Here is a 24,555-nt window from a genome sequence, read left to right as displayed (position 1 = left end):
AAATACCAGAAAGTTTTCTTTGGGTTACTGCTGATTACCATAAGAGTACATGCAAATTTTATATCACTATAACTTTTCAAAAATCCCATGGATTGATTAAACATTTTGCAGGTAGCTTTTTAATAGTAATAGGAATCTATAATAACAAATTCAACATTCTAGCATTGTTTAACTATATAGCCTGTACATCCTTAATTCAATGCCGATTAAGAAAATTCTTTTGATGCATTTTCTGACATCTCGTAGAACGCTGATAAATCACAATTAAAAAATGAAGAGGAACGAATCAATTGGGGACGAATAAAATCCCGGGTTGAAAGAGAAGTAGAAAAAAAAAGATAGGCGAGGTGTATAGTTGAGCTTTCATTGGTCCAGCCTCGATTCCGTGGAAAACTCTCGTTTTCACGAGACGAGGGAAAGAGATTTATCGGCTCGGCGAGAACACGAAAAGTGTCGCAGGCAACCGACGAGCTTCTGCTCCCAGTTCGAACAGAATGCCGACAGAAGAGTGAGCGAGGGGATGAAGCGTGGGGTCGCAAAGGGTCGAACGACTTTTCTCAAGCGTTGGAACTCATCGATCGGGCAACGAGGTTATCTCTTTTCCGCGACGGGACCCCTCTTAAGATTGCTGTTTGCAGCGTGACTGCCTGTCAAAACAAATTAATCGGCAATATTAATGAGAAAAGAAGGAAAGCCTGGGAGCCAGGCCGCCGGCGAGCGAGGCGAGGCTATGGTGGGAGTGGATGAAATTTATTAACAGTCAGGATAATTTAATTAAGGATTGGGGCCGGCCAGGCGTAAGTCGATTCGGCAGACGTTTATTTATTATTAAAACAATTAAACGGCGATATTCGAATTACCCGGCAATAATTGGGAATATCGAATGTTGCCGGTATAATTCATTTCCATCTCGCCTTTCTTAACATGGGAAAATCAATAACATTATTCAGTGATCTATTAATGTGTCATACATGATGTATGTATGTTTCCTATTAATGCGAACACCTTTTCCGTTTCAAACGATGAAACCAATTATACATAAGGGTAAATTGTTTCGATGCTCTCCTTGAAAATATTTTTATGCTCGGTTCTCGACCGATTAAAATATAAAGTATGTCGCCTAAGGGTTACGTGGTAAAAGGAAGGCGTGTTAGCATATCCGTTAATTAGGGTGTTAAAACGGCGGTTTAACAGGCTGGCGCGCGGTAAATCGTTTTCATCACGATCGTCAGCGACGGTAGCTCGTCGTAAAACGTTATCCGAGAAAATATTTTCATTCCCGCGGAGCTTTTAACCATCTTATATTCATGCTTTTGTTTCGCGTCCGCCTTCCATGGACGAGGATGAGGAGTAGGTGGAAGGGGAGGGGGGCCTCCGTTATTTTCGCTCCGCGCCCTCACCCGATACTTCCTACTGCATCGCACCGCTTTTAAGGCTGTAATCATTTTGTTTCTGAATATTTCATGCATATCGAGATTGATCCGCCAGGGATCGAGAATTTTTATGGAAATAGCACTCCAGAATCCCCGACCCCTTTATTTCTGTCGTTCTACCGTGCCTCTAACGTAAGTAATCCTTCCGCCCCGTCGTTGTATTTGCATACATCCCGCGTGCGTTTCCCCCTTCTTTTTTTTTTCTACCCTTCTCGCCGCCATTCTTGATAAGACTCGATCCGGAAACGTAACAATCAGGATTATAGATAAGAACGTGTGGATATATTTATGGGACGTGTTTGATGTCTTTATATCTAATATCTGTGATAGTATATGTAGAATAACGATTTTTAATTTAAATTTATATGAGTCGACAAGTCTTTTATTTACTATTTATTGTCTATCAAGCAATAACTTCGAAATTGATTATTTCAGTCTTAAAATATTCTTCAATCATGTATTAGAATTATACAAAATTCTCTTATCGTTGCATTTATATTTTTTCATAAATCGAATCAAAATTTTGTCATTTGACATGAGAATTCAAGGTGAAATAATTTTTTTGCTAGCCTCGTACAACTTCTAAAACTTTGTACAGTGTTTTAGTAGTAATTGTTAATATTTCAATACTTTGTCATTGTTTTTATGTAAGAGCTCGTCCAACCTTGAATACTATTGAAACACTGACTGTAACTTTATAGCATGGTGTGACTGTCAATTCGACTTGCTAATTTTTTTGGCGCCGTCCTCGCCGCATAGTTCGGACCTCTCGCTCGCACCTTGACCCAGTTACTGACCTGCCGTAACCCCAACCAGCCCGTCTAGACTTCTAGACACCACCAGACGCGGTTCCAAGAAACAACCCTTTGATTCTAGAAAGAGAAGTGGGCCAGGCTGGCTCGGGGATTCCGCGTTGCGTTTAAAACTTTGAAAGTCAAAATCTTGGAAATGGATTGAAGTGCCAGGATGGAAGACTTCTTTTTTCCGGCTCGACTTCCTCTATTTACTGAATGGTTTCCTAACCGAGAACCTAAATTATTCCTCTCAGAAAATATTTTTAACTGCGATTTAATGAAAATCTTTTACTTGTGTTAGAATTCTGTCATTATTTTTAAGTTCCACTTTCATATTGTAATTTTACTCGAATTTTTACAATGAAGGAAACTATTTTCAGAAACGATCAACCGTTGCTCTTAGATTTGTCCTTAAAAAGGGTCTGAGAAAAAAAAGGGAAAATCGTAGTAACGAGATCGTCCCGCGACACAAGGAGAGGCAGACGGGTGGACGTTTGGGTGAATCGAAGAAGTGTCTATCTAGAGTAGAAAAAGGGGAGGCAGAATAGTCGGAAGCTGGCTGTTCACCACCAAAGGGGTCCATTGACGTCGTGACAACGCGCCAAGTCCAATTAAGATGTTTTTCAAGCAGCCAGCGAGCCTTTCGTACTCCGCAGACGTCGCGACGGCCTACCCGGCCTCTGAATTCATATGCATACATGAATACATTTCCTCCAATCAACTGTCCTCTCCCTACCTGTCTTTTCTACCCACCGGTTATGATTTTTAGAACCTGAAAAATCTACACGCTAATGAAGTCATCCCCACCCACTGGATGCTAATTACTTTCATGTGAAAGATTCATTTTCTTTTATTTTTTTACAAATTTCCTCAAAATTACGGTCGTTGTGACTTAAACTTTTAAGGCTCGCTTAGTTTTATATATCCATTTATTAGACTCCTACGATTTTAATGAGCTAACGACACGATTGATGTTAAGAAAGTCTCAAGCAATAATCGTGGTTTCAGATATATTTTCATGGAGTGGGAACAGAGTTTCGTGAAAGTAATGGGTGACTCGAAAAGGTCGTGGCGATAATTGCGGGAGGGGTTGAAAACTTTTTCTTGGTTCGTTCATGGAAGCATGATTACCGTTTTCTCGGAATCCTTGGATCTCGTTGCCTTCCCGGGTTTCGGTTTGATAGGCCTGATAATTGTATGCAATTTGCACGCGCGATTTTGCAAGCGCGTGCACGATACGCGAGGAACGGGCCGGTGGAGGCAAGCAGAGTTGAATTATGGTCGCGGCGAGCCGATACATCCGTGCTTTCCCTTCATTATTCATTGTTCCTTGAGAGGATTAAAAGTCTTCCGGAAGGGGATTAATTTGATTAAACTAACGCGATGCACGGGGCTGCAGGATCTCTGGATTAGATTAGACCGAATTAAGCTATTGTAAATAATGCAGTCGAGAGAATTTCGTGAGATGCTTATAAGTAAGATGATTATCCAACTGTGTGTAAATCAATTTTGCATTTAGACAGCCTAATATCTATTCAACCACGTTTCAACAATTTTAATTAGAATAACACAACAGAATAACAATATTTTAAATCGTCTTTTAGACTGAGCCTTAAGGTTGTGTGGGTGGATCTCTTCCAAAAATTTGAGAAATTTAACGAATTTGAAAAGGATGATGTAGGGTAAATGCCTGTATGTTAACCACTTATGGGAATTTTGTACTAAACACGACGCTTCGTATTTGAAGTACAAAATAATTCTCACTCCGCGTGTAATTTTGTTATAATAAATGTATTGTTATTAGAAAAATCGAACTCACTTTAATGTCACAGCCCATATGAACATTACAAACTTTTTTTTACAGACTTTTGCTTACCTTTTGTTGTACATCTCAAATAATATCCTCGAACTTGATATTATTTCAATTTTAAAACATTTTTCAAACACGTATTAACAATTATAGAAAATTACAAAATTCCATCATTGTTGCATTTATGTTTTTTCATAACTGAAATGAAAATGTTGTCATTCAACATAAAAATACAAGATGTAATAACTAGACTGCGGATTTTTGTGCTAACTAGAATATTTATGGTAGCAGCTCAAAAAATGTTTTAAATAACAATTCCTTTTATCATTTAAATATTGCAATATGCACTCTGCTTATATTTTCTACATTTTTATACATTACGCGCAATGTATAGCACATTTTTGTTTTGCATATTCCCTTTTCTTATAAATGCATAAAATCCGCAGTCTAGCAATAACTTTTTTAATAGCCTCGGAAAATTCTTAAAATTTTGCACAATGTGTTATTAACATAATATTTAATAACTGTTAAAATTCCAATGCATTGTCACTGTCTTTTATTCAAAGGCTCATACGACCTTCTATTAAATTGCACGACGTTAATACGTCTTGATATTTCTAACTGAACTTTGACGTGGTCGTTGGTGACGAAGGAATTTCATTGGTCAGACGGGAATGCCTTTATCACTCAAGGATTGACATTTCGTTGTAGTCGACGTAATGCTTTTAACGACGGAGCTGGCGAAGATTTATGAACAGAATATGCCTGCTGAGGATGGTTAGGGAATTTTGGAAATGGACGTATGCTTCGGATTCCACAGTTCAGTGGCAATCAAACACTGCTACGTCAAGTACACAAATCCACACTATTTACCACAAGAATTCCAACATGTCACTTAATTCTGTCGTATTTGAAAACAATTTTGAATCCTTGCCGCACGATTCGTGATTTGAATTTTGAATTAAGCCTGAATACCATGAGTCGAATTTGTGATTATAATTTTTATGCCAAACGTGGATATCAGAATAGAGACTCGTGGTCAGAATCTCATGTCCAACGGGCATGTCCAAAGTCCAAACACCGGTGGAAAGCTTATGCTCTTCTATCATATTATCTTATCTCTGGCCACGCGTGGGTTAATGCATCGAGTTTGAAGATGGTAAACTGTAACTTAAAATTGTTTTCATTATACAGGAGTTTTAAATTACCGTGAGAAATAGATGGTTTGTAAAAACGGAAGGGAAACGGGTTTCTCTTCCGAAGGAGAAACTGCGGCATTTTTCAGTCCATCCCCTCGATTAATTGTTTTTATCGGGAATCCGCGGCGGGGCTAATCCGTCCTTGATTAAATCCATCTCCAGTCTATTCGTACTCGCCTTATCGCGATGAATCTGGCGAACCTCTTCCCTCTTGTGTATTCAGGCTCACGGACGAGCTAAGAAAAAACGGTTGAGAAGATGGTAATAAAAGAACCGGACGGGAGATGAATCCGCCAAACGGCGGAGCTTCTCTCGACTATGAAGAGGGACAGGAGAGGGGAGAAAAAAAAGGATCGGACAATTATTCGCTGCTAGCCTGTAATTACGCCGGTTAACAAGGGTGAACGACTCGGCTGCCGGCGGTGTGTATCCACTCGGCGCTGTCCGCTCATTACGAATTATTAGCCCGGCCTGCGAGAGGCACAGGTGGATAATTAAAACAGGTGTCACCAGAGCGGCGCGCGGTAGGGGAAAATAGAATAGGGGTTGGCAAGAGTTGGGAGCCAGTCCGCAAAGGGGATCAACAACGACCGCGGCGTAGCTACAAGCTGTTTCTGCTCGTGCCAGAAAGGAGAAAGTAGCGGAGGGGAAAGGGTAAATAGGGTCGCGTAGGGTGAGGGTAAGGAAGAAAAGCAGAGAGAGGGTGGAAACGATCGGAGGGACGAAGTGAGAGAGAGAGAGAGAGAGAGAGAGAGAGAGAGAGTGAGAGTTTGCTGCTGGGGCCGTGTTAGCTTCTACACTTAATCACTTTTGCTAATTGTAGAATGATTGCTCCGCGCTTGAAGTTTCAATAATGGGGTTGTTACACCCCCTCCGAGAGAGATAGGGGCGGTCTCGTAACCGGTTATACACCGAGCCGAGGCTCTCCAGTTATCACCCTTTCTCCTGTTATCTACAGCCACCCTCTTACGTTCGAGCCAGTTCCTCCGTTCACTTTCAACCACCGTACCATTGCGACCCTCCTCGTCCTCAGCGCGGGGTTTCCTCGAAGAACCTGATGAATGCCATAATAGTCCGCCCGCCTTCGGGTGATAAGAAAATAATCATTCCATCTGGCCGCCGTTATTCCATTAACCCGAGGTTCTCCGAACGAACTATTTCCATCCTTAAAATTGCCGGAGTCTACGCGATAGGCTCGAGCCGTCGCTAGAGGAACTGTCCGACTCATCAACGCGCTAATTATGCAATTATATCGGCGGCGGGGGCGGACGACGTCGGCGGGAAAATGAAATTCCTCGGCGAGCCGGCAACGACTGGGTTGCGTTATAAATATTGGGGTTAATGTTGCGTTCGTTTGACAAATAGTCGACTGGACGCGATACAACTCGCGAGATACTATAAATCCTGTCAGCTGTGCTTTTAAACGTGCCGACGCGACGCGACGTCCCGACTGTTTCACCTCCGCCGTTAGGCTTTCATCAAACATGCTTCATTCTACGAAACAGAATGTTTGTTCTATCGTGCTTTAAACGAATTATGCATGAAACGAAGATAAGACAGCTATGGTTGTTCGTCGAATCTTTGGTGTAATACATTCTGCATTTCGCATTTCTGCATTTCTGCATCGCAACGAACTTTCTGGGAAATCTAATATTATGCTTCAGATGAATTAAACCGAATGGAACGAAAAAGAAAATATATATTTTATGTGGAAGATATAAGTGGCTTCAGAGGACGGTTCACGTATCGTATTCCATCTGAAGAAACATGGTTTAACTTTGATTCATTCGAAAATAATACATTTCGCCAATCTTATCTTATCACAATGTTCATAAGCAAATGCAAGTCACATTTTGGATTTTTAGTACTCATTGTAGGTTTCTTATATGGTCTTCAGGCTCTTAATTGAAAATGTCCTAAACATCTTCTGACTGTTTCAGCACTAATATGCTGTTATATATGTTAAAATAACGTCTGTTGTTCATAAAACTGAAGGAAACAAAAATACTGATAAGACTGTCTTAGTTTATATTTAATAGCCGAAGGTTTGAGTTTAAGCAAGCTTTACATACAGAGTGTATTTCACTTACAAGTTGCAAACCCCAATTCCAAAAAAGGGCACTAAATGAAAATAATGACGAAAACCATTTACATATAAATATATAACCGAAATTAAAATTGGTCGCCTTAAAGTTATGACCAATACTGTATATACGTAAAATAAAGATGAGAATGTCTCGGCACACTTCCGGTTGGAAAACCGCGACGGCGTGTATGGATCGTTATAAGAGGAGGCCGGGTCCCTTTGTGTGCGACGCGTCGCGTGCCGTCACGGTGGCAAATTTCCTTGCTGACGTGCCTCCCGCGTCGGTTATACGAGTTGTTTATACGAGCAATAATTTATTACTTACCCCTGTACGACACGCGGCCCGGGATCGTTAATATCATAGACGTCAGAACGCTGGAAGATTGAGAATGCGAACGACGAGAAATTCTGTCGCGCTTAACCGGATGGACGCGCTTTAATCATTTTATTGCCGTTGTTACGCGACTGAAAAATCGCGTCTGATAGCTCGAGATTGAAAGCTTGTCATCAGTCGAGGAATTTAACGTTTATCATGTCAGATCATCAATTTTATAACAATCATTTTTCTTTTTTATCATTCAAAGAGTCAATAATAATAATAATAATCAGTCATAATGTTGATAATATATGTACTTGGTCTATTTTTATTCAATTATTATTCAATTTTCATGTAAAAAGTCTTCAGTGGAATTAAGTCATGTACAGACTTGTCGATTGCAATTGTAAAATTGATTATCTATTTCGGTATTTACTTAGAAAAAATTACCTCTCGAGGGAAAATAGGATGTATGGACAATCTAATTTATTCCCTTATTAATTCAAGATATATAGATTCGTTAAATAAGATATTCTTGGCATCGGTTTCGGAGCAGCCATGGAAGAAGTTAAATTTCTCAGAGGAGACGCGGGTAAATACGAACGAGAAAAGGAGAGAGCGCTTTCCCCGTTGGCTCGTGTCGAAACGAGTTCGAAAGCCCCTTTACCGAATAAAAGTTGGCGGGGTGCAGGCTGGGTTCCGGCGACGCCGGCGCCGCGCAACTCACCCGGAAAAGTTGAAATTATAAAAATTTCAAATTTCCAAACGGTTGACAGACGACAAGACGGCGATTCGCGGTCGCCTGGGATAGCCACGCTCGCTCGCGGTTCCCCGCCGTCGACTTTGCCCAACTTTCTTCCCAGGAAAATTGGAAACCTGTGAAAAAAATATCGTCTCCCCTGCTACCAAAACCGATTGTGATATCGGCTAACAGATCGATGGTACAGCCTTAAATTCTCAATAGGCTTCACACAAGAGTTTTATAAGCCGCTTATTTCGAAAGTATTTCGTTTATTTTAAAATTACGATATTTAAGGATTCAGGTTTTAATAAATTTAACAATAATGATAACTGATAACGTGGTAGTATAATAGCTTCTTATGTTTCTAAGGGTGTATAACTTATCAATCTGATTAGCATAATAAACATTGTTTAAAAAATAATGTATTGTTGATGAGAATAAATGGTCTTAAGCCACTTTCAAAATTAATATTGTAATTCTTAAAGAAACATAAGTGCATGGAAAAGAATCTCCCTCGAAATAAAAATAGACATGTATAATTTTATATTATAAAATTAAAGAATATCCAATTTTTCTTTGATATTAAACAAATGTTATATTAAAATTAATAATATTTCGCAATTAATTACTCATTGTTCTTCAATTTGCGTATTCGGGAGAGATTAAAAATAATTATGGTGTGCCGATGGTACATAATATAATAAATCCATTAAATTGTATTTTAGCAATGCGATTGATCTTGTTTTCTCATACTGTCAACTAATTTTTTAACTATTTGATTATTTACCATTCTTTAACATCCGAAATGTTTACAAAATAAAAAAATGGCCTAAAGAAGTTGAATCACTCGGGTGTGTAATTCCATAATGCGATGGTTAGCTTCATGCGATATGTAAGGTTTCAACAAAAGTAACTAAAGTGCATCACACAAACGTTAAAACGTCGATTCTCGTTTTGCTTACAGGTCCTGCGTTTTGGGGTTTGATAAACCCGCAGTGGTCTCTGTGCAGCAAAGGAAGGAGACAGAGCCCTATCAACATCGAGCCTGACAAGCTCCTCTTCGACCGCCACTTGAGACCCGTGTTGGTCGACAAACACAAGGTAATTTATCCACGGTTTTTATTCTATCCTCTCTCTCTCTTTCTCTGTGCATTTACTCTCTTCGTTGCGGCGCTTTAACTTCGGAGAGTACTCAAAAGTAAAGAAGGGATTGAATAGCGAATCGAGGCAACTCGGAAACTCTTATTGTCACGCTTTCGCTTTAACGAAGACAAAGGAAAATCGTTTTCGCAGCCAGTATTCTGGTTCTCTACAGAATTTCCAGATTCACGATTATTTATTTCGAGTACGGGAAAATGAATATATTGATTTCAATCGATATCTCAGTACCCACTAGTAATAAATAAGCATACAAATTTATTTTTTTAAAACGAAAGACAGATAAAAAGGAGTAAAACTTAAACGTGATAGTACAAAAAAAAACGTGCATTCAAATATTAATAGCATTTTGAATATTTTTTAAAAGAAGGATAGATACGTAAAATAAAACAGGATAAACGCAATGTGGCTCAACTTGCAGATAAAGGAAATAGGTTCGAAAAGAAATTAACATTTTTCCGATGATTTATCTCACTCCGTATAGAGTCGTATCGTATTGAACCGTGACTAGCTGTGCTTCAGCTATTCCCAGTGCTATCGCCGGCTAGAAATAGATTTCGAATTCACGGCGGACCAGCCTTCATTTTTCACGAGACCTCGTTAATTCGATAATAAATCCATTAATTACCCGGGGTTGTCTATTTAACAGTCACCTTGATCGACTCCGATACCCTTAAGGCTGCGAAAACAGTAATCTTTCATTGACATCTATCTATCTATCGCCCTGATTAAATTTTTATAACTATCGGTAAAGTAATATATAATAGAAAAGTGATTATTAAGCTGAATGTAATTTGAATTTAAGCTGAGAAAATAAAATATGAAGTAAAAATTGAGATGCAGGTTGTCACTAGTTATTAAGGTTGTATGAGCCGTAAGATCTCTGCCAAAAGTTTAAGACATTTAATAAAAAGCTGTCTCCAATAGATAATAGAAGCGATGAACTTTTAGAAAAAATGATAATTACAGAGGAGTAAAGTTTATAAAATTGTTTGACCTATTTTTCTTGGCCATAAAAATTTCTTAACAGAATTATAATACATAGTTGTTGCATTTTTTTATTTAATTGTACCTGACTTGCAACTGTCTACATTATCTATAAGTATTTTGTTTACTATTTATTGTCTATCAAACAATAGTCTCGAAATTGACATTATTTCAATTTTAAAATATTCTTTAATCATGTAATAAAATTATACAAAATTCTTTCATTATTGCATTTATATTTTTTTATAAATGAAATCAAAATTCTGTCATGGGTTCATCCAAGATATGCGAGAACTGCGAATTGAAATTGAACTGCATAGTCACTAGCTATGACTAGCAGTTTGTGGCATAACAAATCAATGAATATCAACGGTTAACCGCTGCGTAACGAAGAAAATAAAAAAAAAAACAGAGAGGGGAAAAAAAATAGGTGATCATTGATTTCGCAGATGCGGCGATAAAAACAGGGTCGGTTTTCAGTGTCGCGTCATTCGTTTCGCTTGGTTCCGCTTTTCGTTCGTTTTATATCGAGCCCGCGAAGGGAGGGAGTGGATCGCGTGCGTGGAAATTAACGCGACGGCCGATTTACGGCGTACCCCCTTCGTTTCCCGCCGGGAAATTGATACGCGTCGAGTCACGTAAATATTGTAAATCTCGTCGATGCGACTTGCGAACAACGCCGCCCGTCCCGCCGCCGTTGATTAATCGTCAGCGCTTTATAATTAATGAACGGCCCGGCTATTCTATTCCACAGAAATAAACATTTTCATATCTGAACGCGTGGCCAGATGAAAATCGCTATGATCATTTCGATCCATGTTAGCTCGCCTAATCATGTGTTTACACTCCCTGACATGAAAATCACATCTGTACTATTTTCAGTTTCTCGTGTTAGGATTATACTAGCGTGGAATGACAAACTGAAATATTAGTTAGTTAATTTTATTATTAAGATTGCATATCAACTGCAAGAGTCATTAGGACGATGATTATACATTACACAGAGTATAAATTAATCCATTGCTTAGCAAAGTTAAATAAAAATTAAATATGGTCGTTATAACAGTTTATAAATTCTAATATGTTTGAAGAATTTTAATATCATAGCACATGAATTCACGCATGCAATAGGCAATATATTCTCTATAGTCATTGCTGATATTAACACTAGAAAGACTGAAACTTAGTATATACCTATATTGCCCAAAAGCAGTCAAAATGACTGCATTGTGAAAGAATAATGTGTAAAGAGATTGGTCTAAAATTAATTTTTAATATTTTTTATATTATGTGCAGTCATATAACAAGTTATTAGTAAATGTTAACAATAAAAAAAAAATTTACTTCACTTGGAAAAAAATAATTTATGCATTATTATTTGTACATTTGCCCAAAAGCAGTCAAAATGACTTTCTTGGGCAATCTAGTGTTAGACAGTAATAATGTGCAATATTAAATTTGGCACACTGCAGCAAAATTTTAATAGTATGTATTACATAATATATAGTAGTAAATTAATCTAAACGCATTTAATAGAAATAATCAATCATTTCAAGCGTGGAATTTTGATATGAGAAACGGAAGATCGAGCGAGGTGTTCCATTCGAGGCAGGCGTTTCCCCATTGAAAAATAGACAATCTGAGCGGCAAGTTCCGGTCGTTACTCGGCTCGGACGAAAATCGGACGTTCTGCTCACGTGCCGGCAATCTGCCTGTCAGCTGAGAACGCCACGTGATTCGTTTCTATATCGGCGGTCCGCGCCTGCGACCCGACCCGAGTTTAGCACGTTTCGCGTAACAAACGAAAGGTCCTCGTCGTCTTTGAGACGCCTCGGCGCGTCGCCTTTAACGAAAATCGTACAAAGCGCACGTGGCGACGAACGCGAAACTTTCTTTTGAACAGCTCTCTGCGCATCGATGAAAAATGAAAAATCGACGGTTCACTTGTCATCGTTTGAAGTTGCCCTCTCGTGCTCCCTGTGCAGAATTGCGCAATCATTTCGTGAAACAAGTTTCCAATTAATCGTGTGAAATAGCAACATACATTCGGTCGTTTCGTTTCCGTATCGAATTAACGTAACGCTTTTCATAAATTGACATTCTTGAATTTGTACAATTTTAGACAATTTGAATCGTGTTTCGACCGCTCGGGTCTTTAATTGAAATCAGATCGTTCGTTCACCGACAATGAAAACGATCGGCTTTCGCTCATTGAAATTAACCGGTCGATTTTTAATTCCATTTTTATTTTTTTTTTTTCTCCCAACGCCGGAGAACGGTTCGGTTCCCCGATCGGGATTACGAATTAATTCACTTTGGCAACTTTACTCGGGTCTCGTTTTCCCGGCATCCTTGTAATAAAACCGGAAATCGGATATTTTTCAAACGGGCGACGCGCGTGTACCGTTACGAACGACGGCCCATTTGCATTTTAATGCGGGGACGGTGATTTTATTTCGACGACGTCGTCGTTCGCGCGCGAAACCGGCTGCTACGTGATTGAAAAATACGAAACGTATTAATACACCCGTGCATGTTAATCGGCGCGGCTGCGTTGTAATAGAATGAAAGAGAGAGAGAGAGAGAGAGAGAGAGAAGTTTTCAATGCCCGGCCGGCCGATTGCAAGCTTGGACGGAGTTAAAAATTCACGCGAACGTGAAAACGTTTTATTTTTTATCTCGTGACAAGTTGCAAGGTACGTGAATTTTTAACAATTATTTTGCCAGAAGATTTATGCGATTGCAATTACTGTAGTCGGTAATCAACGACGATTTCCTTTGAATAATGCAATAGGAAGCTGCGAGCTTTGAAACAAACAATCATTTCGCGATTGAAAATTCCGGCAGAATTAATTGGCGCTGGGTAAATTAATGAAACAATTCGAGTCATTCTTGAGACATTACGAGTTTCCATTTATCTCGTTTCCAAACAAGACAATCATATACAATGGCGATGTTCTATTATTGAAGTAACGAGATGCAACGTGTTCCCTGTTTCGTATTTCCGAGACGGAAACAAAGGAGGCTAATAAAAATAATTCCGCAACAGCCGCGTGGTTCGATGATTAAACGAACAGGTCGGTTTCCCTTTTCGCGGTGGCCCATTGTTTCCAGTTACAGGCCCGCCAACCTCGGTACTTCAAACGGGACGGAGGCCGCGTCATTTTTGAGTTTATCAAACAATAACGCTCGGGCGTCGAAGTAGCTTTCGTAGCAAACACTCGTTGCCGGAGTCTGAAAGTCTCGTTGTTTCCTCCTCCCGGCTTCGTTTCTTCTTGTTCTTAGCCCCGCTGGCTTCGCTCCCGCCTACTCCATCATCTCGCCGTGTTGCGATTCTTTCCTCGCGGCTCGAGTTTCGAGACTTTTGTTCCTTTATTATTCCAACCTTCGCCGTTGATGAAATAATTGAAACGGTTTACAGGTACCTGCCGCTTCTCGTAGTGTTTCAATCGTTGCATCGACTGGCTTCTTTCACTCGATTTCATTAATTAATTAACATTGCGTAAGTCGAAGTCTACACTAGATTTACAGAACCCGTCAATGTGACGGGTTCTCGATTTTATACTTAAAAATTCTCAACATGCAAATATTATTATTTGTTGGTTGTTATAAAGTCAAAGGCAAAGATCATCTTAAAGCATTCCTAGAACCGTATTATTTTATCTAGAAACAAGAACTTCCGGTCGAACCGTTAACAGCAGAGTAAACTGATCAAGCTTGACGATCCACCTTGTTTAAAGAAGACAGGGCTTTATAACGTGAAACAGATTCGTAAGCCCGTGGCAAGGAGAATCGTAGAGGGACGCGTTCCTTTTTTCACCGAGTACCGATTGTCTAGCTTAAACAACGCATGTGACGCCGGTTAACCGGCGGCGAGCCGAAGCGAGAGGAACCGGCGAGGCTGTTCGCTTCCCCTTGGGACGCTTTTGTGCCGCCGGCGCGGGGATCGGGCCGAGGGGCTCGAGGGTGGACCAAACAATGAACGGATCTGGTCCGTGGCTCGTTTCAAAGCGCAGAATGCATCCGATGAGCTCGCCTCGTGAGAGAACACGGCTACTTGCACCCGGAAAGATTGACTCCCCGGCCCCGTGAGAGAGTCGATGGCAAAGAAGAAGGGAAGAAAGAGAGAGAGGGGAAGAGCAAACGATCCCCGGGGTGCGCGTTTAAACCTTTTCACGGGCATTTCCGTGGAAGGCACTTTGTGTCCTGCACCGACAAATTCGAACTATGCGCGTTTCTTTTTGTGCCCGAAACCCGTCCGAAACACTCTGCATAAAGATGAAACGTTCCTCCGTGCAAATTCCGCGAGAATTTCGTTCGGCCGTCGTCGTCGTCGTCGTCGTCGTCTCGTCCTGCGCCGGCGAGCTGCGTGAATTCGTTTGATAACTCGTTCGGCTCTTGCGGTTTTACGCGAAGTAGTTTCAACGATTCTTCGTCCCGATTTGTAAAAATAAACCGTCGGCCGTTATTCGATTGGATAAGCGAGGAATTTCTCATTAAAATATTTCGTCGTTTCCTACATTTTCATGTCTGATGAACGGCACGAATCGACGTTACTTCTTTGAGTACGCGTTTCGCATTAAAAACGGATTCTTGCTTATGTTTATTTACGACGAGTTCTGCCGGGAAGCGCGCACGTGGGACGAGTAAAATTTCAACTATCGGTGATTCAATTTTTGCCCGTTGAATAATTCGGTCCGGGAGCACGCGGCACGCAGAAGCTGTTACACGGTTGAACTTCCCGGCGGTTCGAGAGATACCGTGCGCGAGTATTACTGTACCCGAGCGAGACGGCGAATTATCCTTGGATTATTAATGCGACGAGTCTCGCGCGTCCGCGGAATTAATGGGCTGTTTAGAATATTAATTTCTAAGGAAGCAGCGCGCGGCCCGCGGTACCGGGGGGCCCAGAAATGGATCTGGCCCGACGCGTCCCCCTAATGTAACTATTAATCTTCTCAGGTGGAAGCAGCAGTTCGCGACAAAACCTTGATAACCATAACTTCTCCCCCTACGCCGCCGGTTCCACTTTTGCCTAACGCCCGAATCGCAGTGATAAACATGAAGATTATTTAGAAAACAACAGTAATCATAAAACAATAACTCTGGCCGGCGAACGAGGAACCGCGATTCATTTGAGAACGTGTCCAGGGTTGAGAAATTACGTTGTCCATCGACGCACAGCGGGACGAGGCCTAAAGTCGAGAAATAGGGTTTATGTAATTTAAAGAATATAGTTGGATAGCCTAATGACTGAAGAATAATAATCTCGTTTAACCCTTTCAATAACAAATTTATTTAAGCGAAAAAATCGATTTAATTATTTTCCATTACGAATATTCTGTTTTTCATTTGGTATAATTTTAAATTTAGAAATGCTAAACATACACGTGTGCCAATGTCCCTGAAGACGTTAAAATGTGTAATAATTACACAGCGGATTTTATACATTTATAGAAAAATTCTATTTGCAGAGAGTATAAAGAATGTTTGCCATGTTCATAAATATGCAAAATGTTAAACGGTGTTTACGTGATGAAATAAATGTCTATTCAGAATATATTTTTTTAACTGCTACCATGAATATTTTATGTTGCATAAAAATCCGCTGTCTATTAAAAATGCATATCTGGCAGGTGCAAGCTAAATAAGTGACCTACGTACGGGNTACACACACACAAAATGTTCAAGTATAGTAAAGTTCCTAATTTCTGTTCACGTTATAATTTCTACTCGAAAATTGTTTGAAAATAATGAATAAATTATTATTTGACTAGTATTTTTATTATACTTTGCATTTTCTTCAATTATTTCAATCAACGATCTCGAGAATCCTTATAAACATCATACTGTTTCCGAATTTTGTCGAGCTTTTCGGAATTTGGCCGCATTGTAACGTTGGGATGTTGAAACGCGATCTGGGAATAGGATGGACAGTAGAGACCGTGGAAGACGTACCGTTCGACTCGCGGTTCGTTCTATTGTTTAATTTAAGTGGCGAAGTTTAAACCGGGTTAAACGGCGTATAAATTCACGAGCCATCCGACTCCTTCTTCTGGACCAGCCATCCTGGTCTCGGGGCTGTGTTTAAGCAGACCAGGACCAGATGTGACGTAACCGTGGTCTGCGGATCGTAGTTAAAGCTGACGGCGCTTCCAATCGCTTTTTCACCTCGTCTAGTTCTGAATTGCAATGGGTTAAGGCTGTATGAACCGTAAGACCTCTGGCAAAAATTTAAGAAATCCGATAAAAATTGATATTTGGATAAGCAATATTTGAAGTGATAAACTTTAGGAAAATTATAATATAGAAACATTTAACTTTCGTTAAGATGTTTCTATATTCATGAAGAATCATTCTGTCAAAGGTAGATAATACATTTTGTATTGAATTACGTAAACCAAACATGATTTGAATATCAATGAAAAATTTATTAACAAATAATATAAATAAGAATGGAGCACTGAAACATTTCTGCGGCCCTTTATATTTCTTAACGTTACTCGCACGATCACTCGCCCCTAAGTATTTTCATGGGAAGATACTCCCATGACCAATAACATGCCACGGTAATATTTACCGAAACAGGACAGGAATTGTTACTTACAATTTATTTGAAAGCTCCATCCATATCCTTTTGTATCCTCGTCCGACCACGGATCTTCGCTCTGTTCCGCTCGAAGCGTTTGCCCGACCGTGCACGGGATACATTCTACCCGCTCGCGTGGAAATACACGGCCCCATCCTATTCCCCTTATGTCTGACCATATGCGTTCCACTGTGCCCGTACGTTTCAACTTACACGGACCCGTACCACTTTCTCCGCCTCTCATCTCCAACTATATCAATGCCACTACGATGGGTTCCATCCCCTGACAACAAAAAAATCCAACCACTCCCTTTTATTTTCAGCCCTCAAATGATTCTTACATATACCATTTTTTTATACTCAGATTTCATTTATTCAGCAAATATTGTACACGTGCAACTGCAAGATATTTGTTAGTCTGAGACATTTGCTAATTTAAAAATCCTTCATTTAAGGGTTTTGCGAAGATTTAAAATAATTATTAATGTTTTTAAAATGTTGTACGAACAGGACAATCCGGTTCGTAGATAATGAATATTTGAGGCTAGCCAGAAAGATAATGCGGTGACTATCTGAAAGCGTTGACTGACAAAACCATAGCTTGTTTACCCAGTGCAACGCGATTTCGAATAAAGGGTCTTTGTCCCTGGTTCCTTTTACTTTTTCCTCGTGAAAAGGATCTTCTTCGACGCGGCCATTGTTCACCGATTCCTTGCGACCCGGCAAACATTCAAACTTCGGTTTCTTTTACAGTTCCCCTAAACGCGAGCCAATTACGCGGTTCAAAGAAATACTAAAACGGAATGAAAAATATATGGGAATCGAGAAAACTGTATTACTGCCCCGTTTGTGAAAGATATTACTGACGTACGTATTCCTATTTTAATGAGTGCAAGAATATGCACCTGACTCTTTTCTTACAAGGTATTCTTCTGCACAATTTTAACATTACACGATTTATTCAGAATTGCACGAACCCTTTAGAACGATCATAATTACATTAAAAATTGTCAGAGTACTAATCTTGTCAAACTTCTGCTTTTGGTTGTCAATGTTAAATTCGCAAGCATTGATAACATTGTTATATGCGTTCTGTCGATATTCTTATCGAGTATCATTAATTTCATTCGTTCTGTAATTGTGTCAAGACTCGATAATACGTACAAGAAATAGTATGACAGTGACGAGTAAAACTAATCAGAGAATCTATTTCTTTGGAAACGAAGACAGACATTTTCGTTCTCTTGACAAGCGGCAACGGCTACTCCTGAGTTGATATTATAAAATTTTTGGTTTAAATAAAGGAACCGTAAGAATTATAAAAAGAAATGAAGCAGCCATTAGAAAATCAATAATTTTATTATATGCTTTTTTTATACGATTTTTTTTATTTTGTTCCACTGTGTAAATGTAGGGTCAGGTTTATTCGTATCAAACATCTTCTGATAAGATTAGTGAATAAGTTACACAAAATAAAACAGGTAAAAATATGCATTTATCTTTCGAACATTATAATATACATTCCTAATATTTTATATTATTGTTTAATTGATTATCTTATATTTTTGTATTGTACAATTCTATGTATGTATGTATTGTTTTATAAATGAATGAAATCCACAGTCTAGTTGTATTAGGTGTTCTGTTTCTGCTGTTGAATTAAATTCGACTATTCTTTACCCATCGAAGAATAATTGAGGCGATAAAGTCGAGGAACAGGCGTCGTCGTATAAATCGTCGTAAGTGTTTTCTAAACAGAGGCCAGTTAAGTTGGCTATTGTTCCACGAGAATCAGGAGTCTCAGCTCCTTTTCAGTCAATACGATGCCATTAATTGTGTTACTATAATTCCTAATAACTATAATTGACAAAAGTATGACAAAATTTATTAGATTTTATTTTATTAAAGATTTAAGAAAACGATTATTATTATTTTTTTTTAAATACAATTCTTCTCGTCTCGCGACAAGTTTAAATAATTAATACAAGTGAGATTGATAAAAGCGAGAGTATAAAATTGAAAGAAGCGGGGATGACATTGGAGCCACTCCTTCCCCATTACAACTCCAAGAGACAATCGAGACGACGACGATTCTCGAACGGGCAAAGCGAGTCCTTCCCCGGGCCCGCCGCAGCCTTTCATCGACCGCGGGAAACTTTCCTTTGATCCCGAAAACTCGGCTGAAAGAAGATTCGCCAGCCGCATTAATCACCGATGCGCCGATGAAGTTCGCGTTCGAACGGGGCAAACGAGGAAGGAAAGACCTCGTCTGTAGTATGTCTGCGGCGCTGCGAGGGCGGGTTCGGGCGTCGTAGGTCTCGTGAATTTTCCAGTCGCCGCGGCTAGAACGAAAACCGCGAGCGAAGGTGGAGCAGGCGGGGAAGGGTGAGGCGGGGACGGCAAACGGAACTCGCGGTGACGATTGTTCGACTGCGCCCACGTTCGAATGTTCGAACAAGAAGAACGAGTGAACTTGGAATCCGTTCACAGTGGAAAGAAGGTCCTTTGTGCTGGCTCGGCCTCGCGTAACCGCCTCGCGAAGTCTTCTTCCGGCGCGGCCTCATTGATCTGAGTTCGAAGTTGGCGAGAAGCGGAACGAGGCGAGGGAGAAAAAAAGATCTAGGCGGAGAATTAGAGCCGAACGGGTGGAGCGTGCGGGGAAGGGGGGGGGGGCTAGGATCCATTCGCGGCAAGATAATGAGTTATACTCTTCGGTGAGTTACGTTACTTCTTGGCGTCTTCGAATTTATCTTCGCCAAGTCGAGGAAAAGAGCCGAACGCCGGGGACACTTGCCGAAGATTTATTCGAGATACCCTATGAATTTTTATTCCCGGCTCGATATCCGTTGAAAAGCCCATTTACATCGCAATTTAAAGGATCCTAACGCGTATTTCCAACATTATTCGCATCTACGACTTTTGATAAATTTTTCAAAACATATTTGTCTCGTGTTCGTCGACTGATAACAATCTCGTGGCAAAGAATTTCTTCAATTACGTAAAAACATGTAAATAACGAGATTGCGGATCTCATGACTTGTTGAGGATAGGACGGCTTCATAAAAGGAATGAAAGAAGCGATGAGGCAGAAACGGCGTATTTAATGGAGAAGCCGGACGAAGTTCGTCGGGATGGTTGGATATGAACACGGGGGTCGCCCGGAAATCTATTGCAAAATAATAAGTTATCTGCCGGCGACTTTTGCCGACGTGTCGTCCGCGGCTGGTTTCTCCCCGAGGTTACCTCATTATTTCTAACTGATGACGCCATAATTCAGCTCCTCTGCGACGTACAAGAAAATGGACTTCCCCGTCGTCGTCTCGCGGCTCGTCTCCTTTCCGCTTTACCGCGTCCGCGATAGAGAACGACCGACACGGGAACGGAGCGCGCCGAGTGTCGCCGGCCTTGCTATTCCGTCCAATTAAATGCCTAATCAATTATCCGAGCATCCGGGTCGGGACGAGTTCACGCCCTTTCTTGCTCGCAGCCCACCGAAACACGTTCGCCCGTGGTAACGTCAGACGCCTCGACTCGTCCCGAAGAAATTATCACCAGATTCACTCTGGCCACAGCGTAACGAATTGACATTCTAAGTGGAAAGAAATCATTGTTTCATAAATGTAAATCGTAATTATTTAAGTCGATCCTGCGGAAAGTACAGACAGAGAAAGAAAGAAAAGACAGACAGAGAAAATAATTGTCATGTCAATCAACAATTTTTTAATTGATCACTTATGGCCCGTACGAGAAATGTTTCTTTTTTGGGATTAGAAATGTTGAACTTAAAAATAAACACGTCAAGCTCAAAAGCAAATTCTTGTTGGTACTAAACATTTTTAATTAATTACTGTAAAAGTTCCAAGCCGGTACTAATTGGAACTCTCTAGTTTTTCAAGCTTAAAGTGAGCTACGGTTTATAAGAAAGTGACATTTGGTGATTCTTTTTTCGCCTGAATTATCGATTCGTTCCACTGTGCACCGTAATTGTCGAAATTCGTAGCCAGTCGAATGCAAACCGGTAAAACAATCTTCGTTTCTGTTTCGAATTGCTATTTTTGATCTCTGAAACTAATATCGTAATACAGCTCGTACAGTACCGTAGTTTCGTATCTGTCGTCGTACGTTCAATTAGTATTCCAAATGGTGAAACATTGACGAAACTTGCATGTATGAAAAGGCACTAATTATAGCGAATTGTATGTGGTTCCGAAATCCCATGGACCACCATAGAAGGAATTTCCCGGAATAGGAGAAATCCGTCCAACGTCGGACCTTCTGATGACGTACTAATTAGAAGGATCTGGACGAAGGGCGCGTTTATGCCATGGAAAAGACCGAAGATGAGAGCCACAGAGTCCAAGATAGAGTCGCGTGAGAGGTAATTTGGAAATGAGGGGAGGGAGACGGGGTGAAATTTAGTAAAGCATTGAGCGCGGCGCAGGCTCATTCGACGGTCTTACGAGCCCGACGCGAAATTAACGCTTTGTACGCGGCACCGAAACTGCGAGACACCGCGAAGTATAACGCGCTGACGGTGTATAGAGGCTCCTTCATTAACTTCGTTACAAAGAACTCCGTCCCTCTATCTCCCTCTTCCCTTTTTCTGGCTACCCTTCGTTACATCGATGTAATCTCCGTTACAGCTCCCTTTATGCATTCATTATTCGGCGAAAATTTCTTAATGAATAATCAGTCTTCAGTATACTTTGAGTATCCAACCTGTGGAAATTAAAATCTAATTTTAAACAGTTGAAAGATTCTCTTCGACAATCTTCAAATATCGATTATTTGAAAAAAATAATAGTAGCACTGTTTATTATAATTCTAGTTCTATTGGCTAAGAAATTATACTTAATCGTTCATCCCTTCAGACATCAACGATTCATTTCACGTTTCATTATTTTTTAAAACTTATCCTCCATCCTCTAAACTTATAAAATTGTATATAAAATGAACTAAACGTATTAGTACAGAATATGTGTACAGTAAAGAGCAAAACTGAACCAACGTTCTCTAAACCTGAAAAACTTTTTATAATCAGACGAAACAACCCAAGTTTTTTTGGACAGTGAGATATATTAATTTAGTAAATGCTACGTAAACTTTTGACAAAATTGAAACTGGTAAAAATCGTGAGAAAAAGAATGGAAGTCGCTTTTTTCACCTTTTTAACATGGATTTTCAATTAACATTTGAACAGCAAACTTTAACTATTCATATGAGATTAGTGTATATTGAAAATTTTATCGAAATTGGTTATCATAAGTTAAAATCAGGTAAAGTGGTGAATATTGCACATTTACAACGTTTCGCTTAAAATCTACATGTTTCGGAATTCGATATAGTAATCTCATATAAATTGTCAAAATGTGTTATTAAAATTTTCATTGCAAGCCCAGATAAAAGGTAAAAAAACTCCATCATATTTCTACCAATTTCAATGTTTTCGAAATTTTCGTTGTACATCATTTAGCAAATGCATTCGTCTAACTAATAAAAAAAAAAAATTGGGTCACTTGGTTTTTTAAAAATCTCATTCAGTTTTAAAGAATGTTGATGCAGTTTTGCTCTTTACTACAAATCGAAGACATGTCTGACCATATATAGTCTTGTACTACTTGTATTTCTTATTTCGTAAAATAGGCAAATTTTCAAAACGTCTTTTAATTGTATTGAACTCTTTTATGCTTTCATGCAATGGTTTCGAACCATACGTATCGAAATGTAATTATTTGACGAAGCCTACGAAGATTATGGAAGATGTTTTAATCAGCCATTTATTTTTGGAAGTACGAGTTAGTGATAATTTTATAGCGTACAGGATTGTAATTCAATGGACCGAGCGGGGAGGCCAGGGCAGAGGATTGAAATTTTCACCGGTGTATAACGCTGATTTAAATGAAAACGATTCAGCGCGGCACGCGTAATATACGCGATAATTGCATTTCGTGCGAGACTTAATAGAGTTACGCGATTCTAATTATACCTACATCTCCCGCGCACGAATGTTGGATTTTCCTCCCGCCTTCTTCCAATCGCACGGTTTCCATAGTTGTCAATTTTATTAGACGAGAGTAAAATATTTATGCGACAAATGAAAACAATAAAATCCGATTTCAATTGAAAGAATATCTTTATATAGGAAATGGGTTAATAAATTAAACTCTTTCTATATATACCTTTTACTAATCTTTTTATCTTAAATGCTTGGAAGGACGCCCGTTTTCAGAGCCCTATTAGAGAAAACCGACCTTGATCCTGTAAAGTATTTATGACCCAGACCTTCAGCAATAAACAGTCACACACAACTGATTAGCTCAACAGCTTCGTGTTAAGGTTGCATGAACCGTAAGATCTCTGACAAAAGTTTAAAACATGTAATAAAAAACTTTGTTTGACATGAGAATTCAAGATGTAATAAACTTTCTTAATAGGCTCGCAAAATTTCTAAAATTTTGTACAGTGTCTTATTAATGTAATATTTAGTAACTGTCAAAATTTCAATGCTTTGTCATTATTTTTATGTAAGGGTTCATACAACCTTAAATATACAGTGTGCTAAGAGTCTGTAATCGCTTGTCGACGATCAACTTGGATCATCACGTGTTGAAAGTCCATTTCCTTTCTAGATTTAAGCTTTCTAATTTATTACAACGTCTTATTCACTATTAATGGTATTCAAGCTTAATACCAATTATAGAAAGAATATACATATATATGTACATAAGAAGAAGAGCCAATCCCTCGCTCTCACATACTTTTAATTATAATATTAATTCGCCTACGAACAGTCCTTCGCTCGTAGAAGCACACTTGATTTTCCACGGTATCCGGAATTCCTCCGATCCGTTCTCTACTCGCCAATTTTAGCGACTACTCATGCTCTTATACTCTATTACGCCATAACTACCGTTTCCGGAATTTTCGTATATTAGCCATCAATACCTTCGTCAGGTGGCAATACTAATCTCTTATTATTTCGTGATTACAAGTCTATCATCGCAAGATTCATTTTTGTCATCTATATTATATTAAATAATCCAACAATCTTTAATTGAACATAGTTTCTATTTATCATTATTAGAATCAGATTTGACGGATTGATAAAAAACTTGGATTGATTTCGTTCGCAGGTTTCTGGCCACCTACACAACACCGGCCAGTTTCTGCTATTCAGAGCGGACCGGGAGGCGAAGGTGCGAGTCAATATAACCGGCGGCCCACTCGCCTATCACTATCAATTCGAGGAGATCTACATACACTACGGGATGGATAACGATCACGGATCGGAGCATCACATCAATAACTATGCATTTCCCGCCGAGGTAAGTGATAATCGTTCGGAAAAATCAACACCCAATCGTTGCAATTGTACAAAACGCTGTTGCCGTTATTCCGTCGGCAATTAATGCCATATCGATATCGTACAGAATCCGCCTAT

General features: G+C 39.6%; 1 protein-coding gene across 1 annotated transcript in view; it reads left to right on the top strand.

Moving 5' to 3' along the window:
- Positions 1 to 24,555, top strand: part of CARPA (Carbonic anhydrase-related protein A) — a gene marked incomplete at its 3' end in the record, with an annotated part of 161,437 nt that overhangs the window by 108,564 nt on the left and 28,318 nt on the right. Inside the window, exons 3-4 of the mRNA XM_018024863.2 lie at positions 9,345 to 9,481; positions 24,248 to 24,439. Of these exons, the coding sequence (XP_017880352.1) occupies positions 9,345 to 9,481; positions 24,248 to 24,439 (329 nt within the window). The remainder of the gene's footprint in view (positions 1 to 9,344; positions 9,482 to 24,247; positions 24,440 to 24,555) is intronic.

This window comes from Ceratina calcarata, unplaced genomic scaffold, assembly GCF_001652005.2.
Source record: "Ceratina calcarata isolate Rehan_Ccalc_2016 unplaced genomic scaffold, ASM165200v1 scaffold347.2, whole genome shotgun sequence".
Lineage (NCBI taxonomy): Eukaryota > Metazoa > Arthropoda > Insecta > Hymenoptera > Apidae > Ceratina > Ceratina calcarata.
This window is presented reverse-complemented; position numbering and strand designations above follow the sequence as displayed.